Source organism: Prionailurus bengalensis, chromosome A2 (genome assembly GCF_016509475.1).
Source record: "Prionailurus bengalensis isolate Pbe53 chromosome A2, Fcat_Pben_1.1_paternal_pri, whole genome shotgun sequence".
NCBI lineage: Eukaryota > Metazoa > Chordata > Mammalia > Carnivora > Felidae > Prionailurus > Prionailurus bengalensis.
Window position 1 is genome coordinate 58,185,889 of NC_057348.1, and position 19,086 is coordinate 58,204,974.

Here is a 19,086-nt window from a genome sequence, read left to right on the forward strand (position 1 = left end):
CTGCGAGGGTCATTTTGTGGCGGGGAGGGGGGGGTCTCACGTCAAGGGAGGCCGTCTGCAGTTGCCCCTCCCCTGAGCTGGATCCGAGGCTCTCTCCACACTCCCGCAGGATTATCCGAAGAGCGTGGTCGAAATGGCAACGAGAGTGGTATTCTCTTCGATTTCAACTTCTTATTGGGTGAGCCGCACCCCTCCCCGGCACCTCTGTCGGCTTCCTTTGCCTACCCTTGGAAGCAGGTGTGGGGCTCTCCCGGCTGACGGTGGAGGCTTAGGGAGCTCATGGTGGGAAGCAGCAGCAGCCTGGACAAAGTTGATCCTCAGGGAGTGGGGTCTCTCAGGCTCTTTCCACCCCGACTGTCCTTACTCCGTGACCCTCCCTTACCTCATATGCCCTGCTCAGCCCTCCTGGCTTCCTGCATCGCCACAATCAACCTGCTGCCCCTGCTTATTAGTTCTTTCTGCCCCACCTCACACTTTCCTCCCCTCATTAGCCATTAGGCTAATGAAATAAACAACCCCTAAAAGAACAGCAGGGAAAGGGCATACATACCTTTTGCAACTGTTCAAAGCATCCTGCCCCTGCATTCTTCTCGGATGCCGGGGGGGCAGGGGTGGGGGAAGGAAGAGGCTAAAGCACCTGATTCTTTTGGTTTTTGTGGTTTTTTTAAGCCATAGTATCATCACCAAAAGATTTGCCTCTACCCAGGTTCGTCTTGTTAGAAATGTGGTTTGGAAGTTACCACGCAGCTTTAGAAAAAGAGCTGAGGGTCAGGGCTGTCCACACATCTCTGTCTTTCATCACAGCTCCTTCAAAAGGGCAGCGTATCCTTCAGAGATATCTGTGTGGCACCCCCAACCCTGTCCTAACTGGGAGAAGACAAGAACACTTTCTCGACTCTGGCTGCATGCTGGAATCACCCAGGGAACTTGAAACACACACACACACACACACACACACACACACACACACACAATTATTGACGCCAGGGCCCCACCTCAGACTAATTCAATCAGAATCTCTCATGCTGGGGCCTGGGAAAAGGCATTCGTGGTGCTTCCCTGAGGCACAGCAGCTGCCAGCCCCCCAACCTCAGGGCACACAAGAACACCCTGGGGTCTGGTAAAAATGCAGACCTTGATCCGGCAGGCCAGAGTCCCCAGGAGCTGTTGGTGCTGCTGGTCTGAGGACCACGCGTAGAGCAGGGAGGCCATGGAAAATCAGGAAGGGATAGGGCCGGATGGGGGCATTGCGCCCGCTACCAGTATGCTAATGGGACGGAAGGAACAGAGGGTTCAATCAAAGATGCTACCTTCCTGGGAAAGCACGGTGCCACAAGTCACTTCAAGGGAATCCCTGAAGTCAAGTCTCCCTCCCTGAGCCTGCTCTTTGAATAGTGTGTCTGGCCCAGGCCTCTCCGTGGACTCTCTCTGGTGTCAACTCACACCCAGGGCTTAGCACTCTCTCCACACCAAGCCCCTGCAGGGCTGAACAGAGAAAGGGTGGCGATATCTGTACCCTGCGTTCCTGGAGGTGTCTGCCCCCTCATCTGGGTCTGTGACCGAATCCCCAGTCCTCCTTGCTCCAGCACCAGTGTCTTCCATGGCACTCTACCCCTGGAGCTTTGTTGTCATGAGCTGGTCCTTTTAGGCGCATTGGTCCATCCTGAGCCCACCAGCTCCAGCGCCCTCAGAGAGGCAAGAGGGGCCACTGCTCTGGGAGTCCTGGTGGAGGGAAGCATACGGCTAGACAGTCCAGTGGCCCAGCCTCCTCCAGTCCTGAACCACGATATCATCATCCTGGCCGTGTCTCCCCGGCTCGTTCTTTGGGCGATCACGCCTTGGGCAGCTACAGGAAGAGGCGGTCTCCCCAGCATTTGGCTTATGGTACTCTGATGGGGGAGGAGCAGCGGCCAGCTGATCTGCCCTTAACTCTTTAGTTTCCTCCAGAGACCAAACCCTGGCATTGTCCATTTTGTGCAAAGCAAATACTTCCCCAGAAATGGCCTTCCTCTTTTTTGTTTTTGTTTTTTTTTCCCCTACAACTCTGTTTTCCTAAAAGTTCTCTTTTGCTGCAGAAAGCCCTGTTAGGAGAAAGACAAATGCTCGCTCGGAGAGAGGACTGTCATCCTCTCCTGAGATAGAGTCCCTCCTGGCCCTCTTGTCCTCAGCCTTGTGAACCCAAAGCAAGGATGCTTCGAACCAGAGCCCTGCCTTTTCTGACCCTTGTCAAGCCTAAACTGTCAGCATCTTGTGCTGGAAATAAGGATCTTGGCATTTTGGAGTATAAATGTTTTGGTTTAAGAGGCACCAGTGGATGGGGCACCTGGTGGCTCAGCCAGTTGAGCGTCTGACTCTTGATTTCGGCTCGAGTCGTGGTCTCGTGGTTGTGAGATCGAGCCCAGCATTGGGCTCCACGCTGGCAGCACAGAGCTTGCTTGGGACTCTCTCTCTCTCTCTCTCTCTCTCTCTCTCTGCTTCTCTCTCTCTCTCTCTCTCTCTCTCTCTCTCTCTCTCTCAAAATAAATAAACTTAAAAAAAAAAGCATCAGTGGCAGGAGCACAGATTCAAAGATAAAGGTAAGTCTGTGTCTTCACCAATGGCTGGCATCTGTGTGCCCAGGTCCATGCAGAATCAGGTGACGGGCCACAAAGCATAAATTGTTGGCAAATGAGGAAGCTGGTGGTGGGCTTAGGAGCATTGGAATGTATGTTGTGCAGTCTCTGTCCTTCACTTCTGTTGCAGGGTGGGTGCCAAGGTGCTGTGCCCCTGGCCCTTTTCCTGGCCACTGGCCATCTCCTCTGGGAACGGGTAGGAAACCGAATGGCAGAAAACCAGTGGTGTCTTTGAGAAGGCTGGGCCAGACCGCACAGGCACCCAGGCCAGACGTGTCTGGCCACTCCTAGGTGTGGCAGGGTCACACATGGTCAACTGTCAGCCGTCCTGTCCATTCAGGGAGCTGCGTCAAGAGTCACTGAGGACAGCAAAACATCTAGACGCCAGTTCTGCAAACTCTGGGAGGCACATTAAGTTCCGCCCTAATAATGTGGCCTTCGGGCCACTACTGCTGGAGGAAATAAGTCCTGGCAAGTCCACCCTTCCAAAGCACCAGGAGCCCAGTGAACACAGCCCATCACCTCCCTGCCTGTGGCAGTCACCCCTTATCTGCTGTGGTTTCTGTGCATTGAAACATGTATTTAACCTTTGAAAGCACAGATCCCAGCTCCTGAATTTAGATTCCCTGAGGGACCTCCAGTTCCTGGAGTTCATAGGCATTGGGTCCGTGTTTAGAAACACCCAAACTCTCTCCTTCCTCAGAGCCCCCAGAGCTCTGTCCAAGCCCTCCTGGTCCTGTGCATGTCCAGGGAGCTGACCCACAGCCCCACCTATCTCTTGACCCCACCCAACGGGTCATGTCCATCCCATGAGGCTGCAGACTGTGTGGCTGAGCACTTACCCAGGGCTCCCAGTTGGATTTCCTTGTATCGCTACACTAGACTGTCACAAGTCGGCTCAGGGCTTGGCCTAGTGCCTGGCATGTGGATGGCAGTGAGTTGACATGCACGGGGTTTGCTGGCCTGGACAGCAGGCATGGGGTGCAGGAAGCCAGGCTGGTCTTGGAGGCAGTGAGCTGCCATCCTTGCCTGAAATGCAGAGAGCTGACCGTGTGGATTTCACAGTAGCGTCACGCACCCGGACTCCTTCAGGACCAGAGCCCTTTTTGCTTCTGTGCCTGATCCCTGGCCATCTGACAGACCGTGTGAGGTTATATCCTGCTTGTACAGCCTGAGGACATAGGATGTTTTAATCCTTTTTTTTTTAAGGTTTTATTTATTTTGAGATAGGGAGCGTGAGTGGGGGAGGGGCAGGGAGAGAAGGGGGAGAGAGAATCCCAAGGAGGCTCCATGCGATCAGCACAGAGCCCGACGAGGGGCTCGATCTCAGGAGCTGTGAGATCATGACCTGAGCCGAAGTCGCATGCTCAACCGACGGAGCCACCCAGGTGCCCCCATAGGACGTTTTGTAGTTCTGAGTGTTAAGGGGGTTGAGGAGGACAGCGCCCATGTCGGCACAGGGAGTCTCAGTGGCCGCTGTTTGGGGTCATGCACAGGCAAGGTTAGACCACCAGTTACATTTGTACAGACAGAGATAGAATAATGAAGGGCAGGGACATGAAAGGAAAGAGTGGTCTGGCTCAGGCCCTCACCCCCATCCCAGCTGACTGCGTGGTGTGGGGCTTAGCCTGTTTCCTTATGTGTTAAATGAGGATGAACCCTGACCTCATGGCGTCTGTCAGGATTGAAAGACCGAGCGCCTAGAGCTGTGTGCCACACACCAAAGATTGCCACTTGGCAGATGTTAGCGCCCTTGCCCTCATCGAGGGCACAAAGGGCCATAGCTCCTTAGCTCCGTGATGTGTGCCTTCGACACAGACCGAGAGTTCGCCACTTGCCACCTTCCCTGCCGTCCTGATTTCAGCGTTTCACAGCTCGCTTGTGGGATCGCACCTGTCACCCCTGAGTGTCTGTGCGCCACGCAGAAATAAGAACGGCCCCCCTCTCTCTGCAGGCAGACATGTGACATCAGGCTCACACTGTTCCTGGGTGAACACCAGATCCTGCAGGAGAGATGGGGTGGGGAGGGAGGATTGTACCCGCATCGGGGTCAAATTCAGGGAGCATGGATTAAGCACCTCCTGTGTGCCTGGTGCTTCTGCACACAGTGGTCCTCTGGGGGGAGCACCATTAGCAGCTAAGGAAACAGAGGGTCTGTGATGTTCAGATCTCGTGCCTGAGTGCACAAGACAGCACAGCCAGGGATCAGATCGGGTCTCTTTCCCGCTGCCATGCTTCTCCTAATCAGGCTGGTTAGCCATTTCTGTTTCCCTCCGGGAGAAGCCAAGGCAGTCAACAGATTCTTTCTGACCAGAGCAGTTTCCTCCAGGGCCTTCTGAGCTATCCTGCCTCACAGGTGATCTGGGTGATTCTGCTCCTGCTTTATATTTTTAGGATCCCCAGAGAAGGGACTCACGCAGAAGAACTCAGCTAGGCAGCTCCTGCAAAGAATTCAAAATTACAACGGGTGGATGACTGGGGAGGGCGACCGCACAGGATCCGGAGCAGGCAAAAATTAGACACGGCGTTCCTACCGTCAGCCATAGTGGCCCGCATCCCGCCCTGCTCACCCACGGCGGATCCAAGCCAGACTAACTAGAGGCTGGCTGAATCAGAGCAGGGGCAGTCCTAGGGTGTTGAGCCTTGGGAAGCGAACCTGGCTGATGTTCAGCTTGGGCGTCACTTTCTTTAATTTATTGTAAACTGTCCCGTGGGCAGAGCTGGGCACGGATCCCACTGAGCTCACACCCTTGTTTTCCTTTCCCGCCAGGTCTTTGCTGCGAAAGTTCTCAACCTTGTCCTGCCAAACATGTCCCTGGGCCCAATCGACTCCAGCATGCTCTCTCGGAATAAGACGGAGGTGAGAGTGTTTCTGAAAACCTGGGGGGAGCCGAGGCTGGGGAGGGACTGAAGGCAGCAGCCCCTGGTTGGAAAAGCTGCGTTCTAGATCTGTCCATGGCTTTCTGCCACCCTGTCACTGAGGCCCTTCATGAAATGATGGTGATATAGAGATGCGGGAGGTGCCATGTGGCATCAGGACTGGGTGGGAAAGGACAGGTGCTAGGGATACCTGAGCTATGCCCTGAACATAAGGAGCAAACCGGATGAAGTTGCATGAATCAGCCAGGGCTCTTGTGGCTGCAAGTGACAGAAACCCAAAGCAAAGTGATTCAAGCAAAAAGAGGGATTTATTGATGAATGGAACTAAAGGCTTTCAGGCATGGCTGGATCCAGGGGCTCAGAAGTCTTGTTCACCGTCTGTGGCTCCCCAGCTCTCATATCCCCTAGTTTGGCTTCATTCCCAGGCAAACTTTCCCCAAGTGGAAGCAGAGGGGGCCACCAGCAGCTTTCCTAAGCAACTGCAGCAGAAAGATAGACTGTTGCAAAGCCAACAAACGTGTCAGGGCTGATTGTTATTGGCTGACTGTCCAGCAAAAGGGGTGGGTCAACCCCACCCAACTTCACGGACTCCGCATAGAGAAGGGCAATTTCTGGGGGGCCAATTGGGATGATGGTAGCAGATTGGATTCAGGCCAGGCCAAAAGTCATACGTCTGTGTGTTGGCAGGTGGGAGCTGGTGCAGGAGCTGAAGGGGGTTCAAGAGGAAAAGGGTTCCTGGTAGAGGTCACCGTGCCAGTAAAGTCCTCATTTGAAGGGAGGGCAGCCCATTTACTGTGGTTCAGCCACAACACAGAGGGCAGCAGGTGAGCGGCAAGGGGTAAACTGAGGTCAGATCATAAGGCACGTCGTGAACCCCTTCTCATGGGGGCCAACGCCCTGCCCGAAACACGTCACAGCCCCCCCAAGCAGAGCTGTGCTACTATTTTTAAAAGCAAAACCCGCCGAAAGAAGCCCAGGAAGAAAAGGTAAGGTGGCCTTGAGAGACAGGGGCTGGGGTTATGCCATCTGGTTGATGTCACCACCTCTGGGACCAGGCACCGAGGTCAGCAGGGACAAAAGGTCAAGGTCAACTCACGTGCCTGAGATACCGGGCCAGAGTGTAGTCCAAAACCCCAGAGATTTGGGTTGGTCTATTAAGGTTCAGCGAGCTGGGTCACTTCCCAGGTAGCTAAAGCCCAGCACCTTGCACCCTGCTTTTGATTGGGCCCTTGTGTTGTGTGCCAGGCCGGTGCTATGTGCCCTTCCAGCCGCACGACAGCCCCATGTTGCAGATGAGCAGACTGAGACTGGGCAGGTCCAGAGGACTTGCCTGGGCCCACCCACTGGAGGGGCTGGCCTGAGAGCTTAGGTGGGTGTGGTCCCCAGCCTGCTCTGTCAGTGGGGGCAAGAACCCCTGTGGCTTATAGCCCGTGGACAACAGGCAACCCTGGGCATCTGAAAGACACTAGAAATATCTTCAGGATTAAGCAAATCATTTTACCACTCTTCTGCCTAGTTTCCCCTCTTGCCTTAGGAATTTGAAATCATGGGATCATTGGCTCCCCGAGGACCCTGGAAAATAGAGCAGGGTGCTGTGGTATTCCAGTGGCTGTCCCTGAGACCTGAGCACCCAGACTCTAGTGTCATTATTAAATGTGACCTGCTGGCCCTCTCAGCCACTCAGAGGGTATGACTAATTGAGAACACTCCGTAATGTGTGGGAGGGAGAACTCTTGATCAAGAGTCTGGCTCCCGGGCCTCTGAAGGCCACCTGTTTATGAATGACACCAGTGAGAGACCCTAGGTGGTAGGGATGGGGAGGTACCTGTAGGATGTCATGGGGGTCCCATCCACCCAAGTTATCCACATTCCTTGGAATTTTTAGTCTAATTTTTAAAATGCACAGTGCCCCCCAAAGCCACATTTTGGGGCCAAATTTGACTCACCAGGATCAAAGAGTATTTGAGTAAAGGAAAGAAAATCTAGGGGCGCCTGGGTGGCTCCATCGGTTGGGTGTCCGACTTCGGCCCAGGTCATGATCCCACAGTTCGTGGGTTTAAGCCCCACGTCGGGCTCTGTGCTGACAGCTCAGAGCCTGGAGCCTGCTTTGAATTCTGTGTCTCCCTCTCTCTCTGCCCCTTCCTTACTCACACTCTATCTCTCTCTGTCTCCCAAAAATAAATAAATATTGAAAAAAAAGAAAAGAAAAGAAAAGAAAATTTCAAAAGGCCAATCTATATAGTCAAAAGGCACCACTTTGGGACCCAGAAACACCAAAGTCAAACTCATGCTGCTTGGTTTAATCCTGATGTGCATGGGTGAGATCAACATTAACCCCATTTCACAGATAAGGAAACTGAGGCTCAGGGGTTACATAGGGGTCTGTCTAATTTGTCCAAAGTGGCACACCTCACCAGGGCCAGAGCTGAACCCATCTGATTCAGAAGCCCATGCCTGGCTGCTTCCTTCCAGCTACTATTTACAGTCACTAAGTTCTTTTTCCTGTTTTACAGTCACTGGTGCCCACAGCCCGTGTGGGGGGCCACTGCCCTGTGTGCAGGATTCACTTTGTGAGGGGATCCGAGGGGGCAGGGGCTCCTCCACCAGCAGGCATCCCGAATAATGGCTCTGGCTTGAATGTGCATTCTCTAGCAAAACCAATTATCTTTGCCTCTGCTGTGCTAGTACAACAATGAGAGACAGAGAGAAAGAGAGAGAGAGGGGACGCCCCCTTTGACATCTTTGAGATGAAACATCCAGGTGCAAATCCAAATTGTTTATCTTACCACCTGAAGGTACTTGGGCAAAAAAAGGAAGGGAAAAAAAAAAAAAAGATAACGAAGTGATTCCGAACCCTCTTTGTTTAAAAGTGGTAAATTTCAGAGCTTCTATCTCATTTTTGAAATAGTGGAAAATTCCATCGAAGGCCTTACAAAAGCCGGGAGTCGGGTGTGAACGTGGAGCCGGCACCCCTCATTGCTCAGGTTTCTGACCACTCAGACAAGAGAGGTGATTCTTTTTTTTTTTTTTTTTTAACGTTTTAATTATTTTTGAGACAGAGAGAGACAGAGCTTGAACCGGGGAGGGTCAGAGAGAGAGAGCGAGACACAGAATCCGAAGCAGGCTCCAGCCTCCAAGCTGTCAGCAGGGCTCCAACTCGCGGACCGCGAGATCATGACCTGAGCTGAAGTCGGACGCTTAACCGACTGAGCCACCCAGGTGCCCCAGAGAGAGGTGATTCTTTAGAAACGCGAAAACATTTCCCTGCTGGGGAGCCTCCCAGGAAGGCAGGACGGTGGTCAGCCTGAAAGCTGGACTCCAGTTGGAATAAACAAGGAGCGAGCGGTTCCATTCCTCGGTGCAGAGAACCAGTCCCTCTGCTTGTCGCCACTCAGAGGCTCTCTTTGAACATTCTGCTGAGCCTTAAAAATAGCAACGCCCAGGGGGAAAATGTGTTCAGAAAAGGCACCTCCCCGGATCTAACATCAGGGTGTCTTCAGGCACATCTTTAGCTAAGATATTTCCCATGGAACCCCGCGGCTCTAAAAGCCCCAGAAAGAAAAGAAACGTTGGCCTGACCAGCTTACTATAAAGCAGGACCCGGTGGAAGGAGCCATGGGCTCTGGGAAGATTTGGAAGTCTGTCTCTGGGGAAGCAGGCTGGCTCTGTCGTTGGAATGTCAAAAGCACGGTGTTTGTGTGGGTTTTGCCCACCCAGGCCCGTTAGCATGACACCCCTCGCGAGCCAACATCCCTCACGGCCACCAGCCCACGGAGGCACGTTCTCCCAGCGCGTGCAAAGCCTTCCGGGAATGAAGGCCGAAAATGCCTCGTGTTGTCTCGATACTGGCCAGTGCATGACTGTCGTACCCTTCTTCTGTGTCAGACGCCCTAGCCCTTCTGTCCGGCCACATCTCCCGGAAGTCAGTCTTCTTACCAGTATTTGCATTTGTGGAAACTTGGGCCCAGAGAGGGCGAGTCACTTACCCAAGGACACGCAGCCACTAAGTAAGGGTTTGAGCCCAGATCGCTCTACTCTGAGCCAAGTGCCCTTGGCACTAAATTCCTGAGAACGAAGAAGTTGCCACTTGGGCATTTTTTATGTTTGTCTACATGGTTAGCATCCTTGGTCAGAACACTGGAGTGCTGCCATATATATTCATCATTCCGCCCTCAACAGTGGGTTCTTCAGAATGTGATGAATCCCTCCCACTCTGAGAAGCCTTGAATGTTCTAAATAGTTCTCAGGCCAAAGGCACTGGGGCAAGAGGTGAAGAGGGGAGGTGGCCAATGATCTCCTCACACCCTCGAGCCCCCGACCGCCCCCCCCACCCCGACTGCACAGAGACAGAACGCACCGCTTTTTCTGAGCTCTGTCCTTCAGCCTGTGAACTGGTGGAGACTGGGAAAAAGCAGTGGCCGCAATTCCGAGCATACCCTCAAGGCGGGGCATCCGCTGTTTGTACACAGAGGCCATGTGTCTTCTGAACTAAGTCTGTTTTCTCGCAACGTGCTGGCTGCCCTCGGAGCGCATCCTGGCGAGTTGGCACTCACGCCGGCAGGGCCAGATGGTGAGATCCAGGCGCCCAGAGAGCTGTGGGGAGTGACCAGCTCTCTTCCTGTCTTTCCTCCAGGTGGGCGCCTCTCCAGACCCCCACCCAGCACTTCAGAGGCGCCCAGCGCTGAGGATGAGGCTCCCCAGCTCTTCTTGTCTGCACGCTTCCCACCCCCGCCCGCAGGGAGGCTGTATCTGCCGTGGCCCTTCGGAAGGCTCCTGCCAGGCCTTGGAAAGCTCGGCCATCCCTGAGGCTTTTGACTAATTGTAACCACAGCTAAAGATAGGCCTCAGCCTCCCACTCTGTCCCCAGGACACAGCCTCCCACAGAAATCCCCTCTGAGAACCGGTTATTAACTTTCCAGTGTGCCCAGTTTGGTCAGCCAATTTTATTTTGTGACTCTCCATCACTCCTAGCTTACATTCCCCACAGACGACTTGTCTATTTGAAGCAGCTAAGAATTTACTGGTGCCTTAAAAAAAAAAAACAAAAAACAAAAAAACACAAGAGGCCATTAGAATGTCTTTTGTCATGTCTAGCTCCATATGGGGGCAGCCAGCACGGAGCACGACGATGTGACTACGTTGGTCTTGTGCCCTGCCCACGAGAGGTCCGCTGACCTGCCCCCTGCCCCCTCCCCTGCCCCCTCGCATGTTTCTTGCTCACAGCCCTCCTCCCGCTGCGGACTCTTGCAGCCCTGAGCACACAAGCCGGCGGACTTCCTGAAGCCGGTGGACTCTCCAGACTGTCAGGGGTCGTCACAGCTGCCAGCCAGACCCAAGACCTTGACGCATTCTCCCTGCCCTGCAGCGTCACATCATCCAAGAAGAAAGAAGCCACCAGCTTGGCTGGGTTCCCATGGGAATACCACCTGGGCCAAATGCGCTCAAAGACACCATCGGTCACCTCGAAGCCACCCAGGAGCTAGGATTTGGACCCTCATTTACAGGACGATCAGAGGCAGCCGACTTGCCAAGCCTTGGCATAAGCGGCCGATCCAGACACCAGCCCCAAACGGGGGACTCTGCCCACCAGCGTCTTCCTGTTCCAAGCCTACCCAAGGGACGTGTGTCTCCTACTGGCAAAGGGAAACCAAAGAACCTGAAAACTGGGATTGTGGGGAAAGGAGCTTTCTCCTCCGATTTTAATTATGGAGAATTTCAAACCTACAGGAAAGTGGACAATAACAGCACAACACAGTCCCACGTACGCTTCCCCGTGATTCACCAAATGGGAAATGTTACGCCATACTTTTTTCATCTGTGCTTACATATGGAAATAGCAATATGGATGTGTAGCTTAAGTCTTTTCCAATTTATTGTGGTAATATACACGGAAGATAAAACCTACCATCTTTTTTTTTTCAATATATGAAATTCATTGTCCAATTGGTTTCTATACAACACCCAGTGCTCATCCCAAAAGGTGCCCTCCTCAATACCCATCACCCACCCTCCCCTCCCTCCGACCCCCCCCTCCCTTCCACCCCCCATCAACCCTCAGTTTGTTCTCAGTTTTTAACAGTCTCTTATGCTTTGGCTCTCTCCCACTCTAACCTCTTTTTTTTTTTTTTCCTTCCCCTCCCCCATGGGTTTCTGTTAAGTTTCTCAGGATCCACATAAGAGTGAAACCATATGGTATCTATCTTTCTCTGTATGGCTTATTTCACTTAGCGTCACACTCTCCAGTTCCGTCCACGTTGCTACAAAGGGCCATATTTCATTCTTTCTCATTGCCACGTAGTGCTCCATTGTGTATATAAACCACAATTTCTTTATCCATTCATCAGTTGATGGACATTTAGGCTCTTTCCATAATTTGGCTGTTGTTGAGAGTGCTGCTATAAACATTGGGGTACAAGTGCCCCTATGTATCAGTACTCCTGTATCCCTTGGATAAATTCCTAGCAGTGCTACTGCTGGGTCATAGGGTAGGTCTATTTTTAATTTTTTGAGGAACCTCCACACTGTTTTCCAGAGTGGCTGCACCAATTTGCATTCCCACCAACAGTGCAAGAGGGTTCCCGTTTCTCCACATCCTCTCCAACATCTATATCTCCTGACTTGTTCATTTTGGCCACTCTGACTGGCGTGAGGTGGTATCTTGAGTGTGGTTTTGATTTGTATTTCCCTGATGAGGAGCGACGTTGAGCATCTTTTTATGAGCCTGTTGGCCATCCGGATGTCTTCTTTAGAGAAGTGTCTATTCATGTTTTCTGCCCATTTCTTCACTGAGTTATTTGTTTTTCGGGTGTGGAGTTTGGTGAGCTCTTTATAGATTTTGGATACTAACCCTTTGTCCGATGTGTCATTTGCAAATGTCTTTTCCCATTCCGTTGGTTGCCTTTTAGTTTTGTTGGTTGTTTCCTTTGCTGCACAGAAGCTTTTTATCTTCATAAGGTCCCAGTAATTCATTTTTTAAAACCTACCATCTTAACCATTTTTAAACGTAGGGTTTGGTGGCCTTAAGCATGCTCACCGTGTAGCACAGTCGTCCCCACCACCTGTCTCCAAAGCTTCTTCATCTGCCCAAACTGAAACTGTGTCCCGACTAAATAATAACGCTCTGCTCCCCGTCGCCTCCAGCCCCTGGCACCCAGCGTCCCCCTTTCTGTCACTATGAATTGGACTCTTCTAGGGACCTCATACGAGTGCGATCATACAGTGTTTGTCCTTTTGTAAATGGCTCATTTCACTGACCCATGTCCTCAAGGCTCATCCCTGTTGCAGCTTGTGTCAGACTTTCCTTCCTTTAGAAGACTGGATGCTATTCCATGGCATGGATAGACCACATTTTGTTCATGCATCCGTCTGTCAACGGACGCCCAGGCTGCGTCTACCTCTTGGCTGTTGTGAATGAGACTGCTGTGAACATGCGTGTGCAACTATCTCTTCAAGACCCTGCTTTTGGTACTTTTGGGTTTACACCCAAAAGGGTTTGCATTTCTCTAATGACCAGTGGTGCTGAGCACCTTTTCATGCGTTTACTGGCCATTTGTATATCTTCCTGGGAGAAGCGTCCATTCACGTTACTTTTTCCATTTTTTCAATCAGATGTTTTGGGTGGCATTGTTGTTGCATCGCGGGAGCTCTTTGTATATTCTAGCCATGAACCGTTTGTCAGTATGTGATTTGCAAGTATATTCTCCCATTCTGTGGGTTGCCTTTCTATGTTGATAGTGTTCTTTGATGCACAAAAGGTTTTCATTTTGATGTAGTCCAAATTCCCTACTTTTTTCTTTCGTTGCCTGTGCATCTGGCGTCATGTTCAAGAAGTCATTGCCCAACCCAGGGTGGTGAAGTAGGTACATTGTTTTGGCTGAACCATTTGAAAGTTAAGTTGCAGGCACCCGGGACCCTAAACTCCTCAATACTTCAGTGTGTGTTGCCCAAGAGGAAGGAACCGGAATGAGGACATTCACACATGGCCCCATGCCGTCGTCACGCTTTGGAAAAGTATCAGTAATTCCCTGTCTTCATTCTCTATCTAATCTGCATTTTGGTTTCCTTAGTTGCCACCAACTTTTTAAGACTTGTGGTGACGGGATCTTGCTGTTTGTGACCCGCCGTGACGGAGGTGGTCCTGTAAGATCCCTGTAATTCTTTCTTGTTTCTCTCACTTCGTATTCAATCCCTGGGCCTGTGAAAAGGTGGCTGTGGCCAATGTGACTGCGTGGAGAGTACAGCGGCCGCTTTTCCCCTTCTTTTGGTGACCACTCAGGAGCCGTGTCTGGGTTCGGGGTCACAACTCAGGGAGCTCCACTCTGAAGGAGCCGGCAGGGTTGCCTGTCTGATTGTGAAGATCCTCGGCCCTCCAGAAGGAAGCCCCAGAACCTTGTGCTGGGTTTTTGCAATGTTCAGTGATGCTCAGTAATTCATACGCTCTTGATTCAGCGGTAACTCATACATGTAGGCTAATCCTGATTCATCCCGTGTCTATCCAGAATGGAACCACAGTGGCCTTATTTCTGATGGTTCTTGTCTGGCTCGAGAATTTCAGCCACCAAGGTTGGGCAGGTCCTCCAACAGCCATAGCAGTGACTCGGGCCTCCTGACTTATCTTCAGTCAGCCGAGTTGGGGGGACTTTGTGCCGCATCAGGCAAGACCCTCATCTCCCCTCTGCCGTCCTGCAGGTGGCACGTTACACCAACAGGATTTCATGGAAGCCCCGCTTCGGGCCAGGCCCGGAAATACCTGATGAGCCACCCTGTCTTCTGGGGTCACGGCCACAGGGCAGAAAGGTGGTTCTGGAGGACAAAGAGGCAGGCAGCAGGCTCGGTGGGAAGAGTCCAGACCCAGATCCCCGACTCTGTCTCCTCCTTTGTGCCACAACACGACCTTGGAAACCACACGGTGCCACTGATCCATCTTGGAGCGGGGTGGCAGGGGGGTGGGTTTGGCCGCAGCCTGGTGCCGTGTAGACACCATGCCGATGGGAGCTGTTGTTATCACATCAGCAAAAGTTGTGTCAAAGATACAGGAGCCCTGGAGGGAAGCGCCAGGTTCCCCAACAGTGCCTGGGCGCCTGTCAGTGGGAGGAAACATGTGAACTGGCCCTGAAGAGGGGCCCAGGGTTTGCCAGCAGACAAGAAGAGGGGCATGGGAAGGGGGATTCTGGAAACTGGAAATGTCAGGGGCAGCCCCAGGCTGTAGGTACAGAGGATGCCTGCCCGGAGGAAGGACAGGAACAGTGATGGCTCACAGTGCCCCCAGGGAGGGAGGCCTCCCAGAGCAAGGGGCAGTGAGCTGAGTGTGGGAAGAGAGGAGAGACTCTACAGGCATCCAGACCCCAGGGACAGCTGGACAAGGCTCAACAAGAGAGGGCGCACGGAGAGGGGAGCTTACATTGGCCGCGCCAGGCAAGCCTGCTTTCAGCGGGCCGTGTCTTCGGTTCAGGCCGATTCCTATGCTGAGTTCTCATTCGCCCTGACGATATCCCATGAACCTGGCACTCATGAGAGCTGGCCTTCGTTGGGGGTGGGCGGCACTCCTCTCCGGTGCCCAGCCCTTCTTTGTGACATGAAGCCTCTGAGCCTGGTGTCATTCCAGCTGTGAACAGCCCCTCTGCCAGCTGTGGGCCAGCAAGCCCGCTGCGGAGTTTCCCAGCTGCCGCCTGGTGTGCACCAGACCCCCAGAGCCTGAGTGCTGCTTCTCAGACTGGGTTAGAGGAAGGCTCACTCATCCATCCATCCATCCATCCAGTGTCTACCAAGGGCCTCCCAGGGCCGGCCCCAAGGGCTGATGCTTGACTGCCGAGCCAGGCGCACGAACACCCGACTGCAGACCCCGGTGCGCGTGGGGCTGGTGGAGGGCCCCTAGCTTGAGAGCCTGGGGAGCCTGATGGAGTGAGTCCTGACCTGAGGCCCGAAAGCAGACCAGACCCTCAAGGAGACAAAGAGCATCCGGCTGGGAAAACACTTGAGACAGGAGATGCAAGCCAACATGCGTGGGACAGGATTTTCCCTCATCCAACTCTCTCCACAACAAATTGCCTCTCCTGCCATTCAAGGCAAAGGTGGGAAATGAAGAGATTGTCTCTGCAAAGGCCTGCCGGTTCGTTTTAGGGTCCCCACAGTTTCATAGCAATCCTTTGGGCAGAGTTGCTACACACTGTCTCTCCAGTATGCCAGAGAAGGTGAGCTGATTTTCCTGTGAAGGAAATGGATGGATTAACAGAGACCTAAAGAATGGAGGAAGGAGGTGGGAGTCCCAGGATGGGTGGGCTAAAGCTCAGGTGGAAGCATGAGGCTTCCAGAGGAAAAGAAAGGGATTCGAGGGAAAGAGGGTGAAAAAGCTCCAGCTGTAGACACATCTGTAGGTACCTGAGGGGAAGCGTCAGGAGAGGAGGCCCGCTGGGCTGTATGCGTCTGTCACGTGGAATGACACCTGTGTGTCTGTGCCCAGAGGGCACCCCCTTGCCCTTTGGCAGTCCGCGAAGGATCACCTCGTTATCTGTCAGGCCCAGACGTTTCTGGTCCTCACCAGGGATCCAGCCCTTTCTTTTCTGGAAGGGCCACCTCCACAGCTCCTGGCCATCTAAGTGCACAAGACCCACCTTTACTTTCTCTTCTCTAGACAGGTAGCATAGCCTGATGAGTGGTTCAGAATGCTAATGTGGAGCCCACCTGCCTACCTTCTTATCCTGGCTCCGCCCCTTAATTACTGTGTAACTTTGGGTGAGTCACACAGCCTCTCTGAGCTTCAGGCTCCTCACAGATAGAAGAATAATACCAGTCCCTACAGAGCCTTCCTGAGAAGTTTCGATGAGCAAATACAAGTAAAGCACTTCATGTAGCACCCGGTACAGAGTTAAGGGCTCCGTGTGTTAGTTATTTTTAGTATTATTCTAATTAAAAATGTAATTTTGCATTCCATCACAGAACAGATTTTCAAAAAAATAGGTCAAGAGCTTTGACTGGTGGGGTGGGGCCTAGATTTTGCTCAACCAAAGGTTCAAGAAAACTCCCAGCTGTGGATTACAGCTATATTTACTGTGCTTTGGGGCAAAGTCTCTTCCCACAGAGAGACCTTGTGTGGAAGTCAGGAGCCCCAGTTGGCATGTTCCTGGCTGTCCGGTTCAACCTTGCTGACGGCCCTGAGAGCCTCAGAAAACCGTGAAGTACTTGATGATTGCTAAAACACACACAGGAGGCCAGGAACATATTCACAGCTTATGAAACTTACAACCCAAAAGGAATTTCAAGGTCCTCCCTGTGGGGAAACTGAAGCCCAGGAAGGAGAAGGGCCTCGCCCAAGATCACACAGGTAGGAGACGTCAGGGCTGAGTGGCCCTCACTCCTCTGGTCTTTCTTATATTGGTCAGTCAACTACCCCAACCAAGAAGAAGGATTTCAAGTCTCAGCGAGTGGAGGTGTCCCCAGAAGTCAGTCATCTGGAACAAAAATTCAGTCACTTGGACTCAGATCCACAGCTTCTGGCTGGTAGGTCCCCAGCGGACACTGTCCTCCACTGGCAGGACCAGCTGTGGTCCAACAAATGGAGGGAGCTGGGCGTGAGAGATAGTACCAAAGACTGGATCTTTGTTATGTATTTTTAATCAGACTTTTTATTTGAAGATAACTGTGATTCACACAGACTTGTGACAGATAATACAGAGGGATCCCATGTACCCTTCCTCAGTTCCCCCAGTGATGACATCTTGCAAATCTGTAGGACAGTAACTCAACCAGCATACTGACATGATACAGTCGAGCCCCAGAATCCCTCCACGTCCGCTTCCCTCCCACCTCATCCCTCCCGAACCACTAATCCATTCTCTCATTTTTGTCATTTCGAGAACGTCGTGGAAATGGAATCATACATCTTTTGGGACTGACCTTGTGGTCTCCGGTTTTGAATGGGCTAGTTCTGCAGACCTGTGCTCCGGGCTCGGACCCGGCCGAGGAGGGAGAGCCCTGTCCATTCCTTCCTGGGGATGATAGGACACATTGCTACCCCCAAAGGAGGACTTTGGGCAGATTTAGATCTTAAGCTTTGGGCAGATTTAGATCTCAAGCTCTCAGAAAACAAAGGCTGCCATGACTGGGCCAGAATGGTTACTTGGAGGCAGGGTTGGGCCCTCTGAGCCTCAGCTTTCCACATGGCCCTCCTCTTCCTTCTTGGTCCCAGTTCCCCTCTGCCACTCGCCTTCCACCCTGGCCATGGTTTATACCAGGGCCTGCCCTTTCTCCAACACATCTGGTGTGTCCTTCCCCAGGCCCGTAATAGATCATTGTGTAAACAGGGCCTACGTGATCCAGACGTGGAAAAAGGAAGCCAAGAGCCAAGAGCAGGAAGCCGCTTGATTGTCAGAGCAATTACACCCAGGAGCAAACTCCTCAAGGGCCTTCACGTGCCCAGGGTGATCTGGGTCAGAAGGGCAAAGTGTCAAGCCGCTTCAGGAGGGGGGTGGTCTAACGGGCTCGGGCCCTGTACTCTTGCAAGGACACAACCGGGGCCCTGGCAGCGTGGAATGGAGTGCTGTCAGCCCGGGACCCGCCAGCCTGCCCAGACCAGACCACAACAACAGGGTTAACAGGAGAGAGGCTTGTTTCCCTGCACAGTGACTTCTCAGGGCTAACGGCATCCATTTTTTCTCTCTCTTTCCAAGGGGCAGCCCTTGTCCCTGTGGCATCACCTGTCTCTGTACTCCACCCGTGTCTGCCCTGGCAGGTGGGAGGGGCAAGGGTAGGATAAACCTTTCCTTGACCAGAAAGTGCACACTCCCTCCCTACAAGGCTACAAGGGAGGCTGGGAAATGTAGTCTTTATTCTGGGTGGTAGTGTTCCAAACTGCGCATCCAGGGCTCTATAGGGGAAAACAGGAATTGGGTAACTCGTGACAGCCACCTCCTCTGCAAAACAGGGGTAATGAGAGCCATTCCTCATGCAGTGTGTTTACAAAGCTCATGAAGGTTGAATGGGTTGAACGCTCAGGGCCAAACTCGCAGGAGAGTTCAGGAATGAATGTTGGCTACCCTCATTTCTTTTTCCCAAACGAGATCCTGCTCGTGACACCCCGGCCCCACGCTGAGCACAAAGTATGTGTCCGGTCAGAAGTGCTGCAGTTGCCTTTGTATTTGTTGGCATCAGTTTACGACAGACTTTAGGCCCAGGCCTCTCTGGGGGGCCCCACAGCCCTCTCCCCAAACACGCCTCCATGCAGACCCCGAATGCTCTCCCGCTGTGGCCATGTGGTCAAGCCAGAAACTGCCTGTGCCCTGTCCTGGCCAGTCTCTCATCCTCTCAGCCCCCAAGCAGATGGCCTGGCCCTGCAGGAGTCAACACCAGCTCAGCTGCAGGAAGTGGTTAATCCATCTCGCGTGGCTTTTCACAAATGGTCTGGTGTGCCATGCTCAGTCCCCAGCATGGGATCACTCCAGGGTTGGCAGGGGCGACCCAAGACAGCCTGTCCCTTCTTGGCCCGGATCCAGGATTCTGGCGGAGGCCCTGTAGGGGGTGGTGAAGAAGGGGAGATGTAGCCCCCACACCTGGAGGGTCAGAGTCAGAGCGCAGTGGATTCTCTGGTGGCCTCGCGAGC

At 52.8% G+C, this 19,086-nt stretch overlaps 1 protein-coding gene across 7 annotated transcripts in view; it reads left to right on the plus strand.

Annotated features, from left to right (window-relative positions):
- Window positions 1-19,086, plus strand: part of MGLL (monoglyceride lipase) — a 169,085-nt gene that overhangs the window by 142,153 nt on the left and 7,846 nt on the right. For 4 of the 7 annotated variants that reach the window (XM_043588285.1, XM_043588284.1, XM_043588287.1 and 1 more), the window contains 2 exons: window positions 110-178; window positions 5,383-5,472. In XM_043588285.1, the coding sequence (XP_043444220.1) occupies window positions 110-178; window positions 5,383-5,472 (159 nt within the window). Of the gene's footprint in view, window positions 1-109; window positions 179-5,382; window positions 5,473-10,715; window positions 11,351-19,086 lie in introns of those variants that run through there. The other 3 variants (XM_043588288.1, XM_043588283.1, XM_043588286.1) reach the window with 2 other exon arrangements.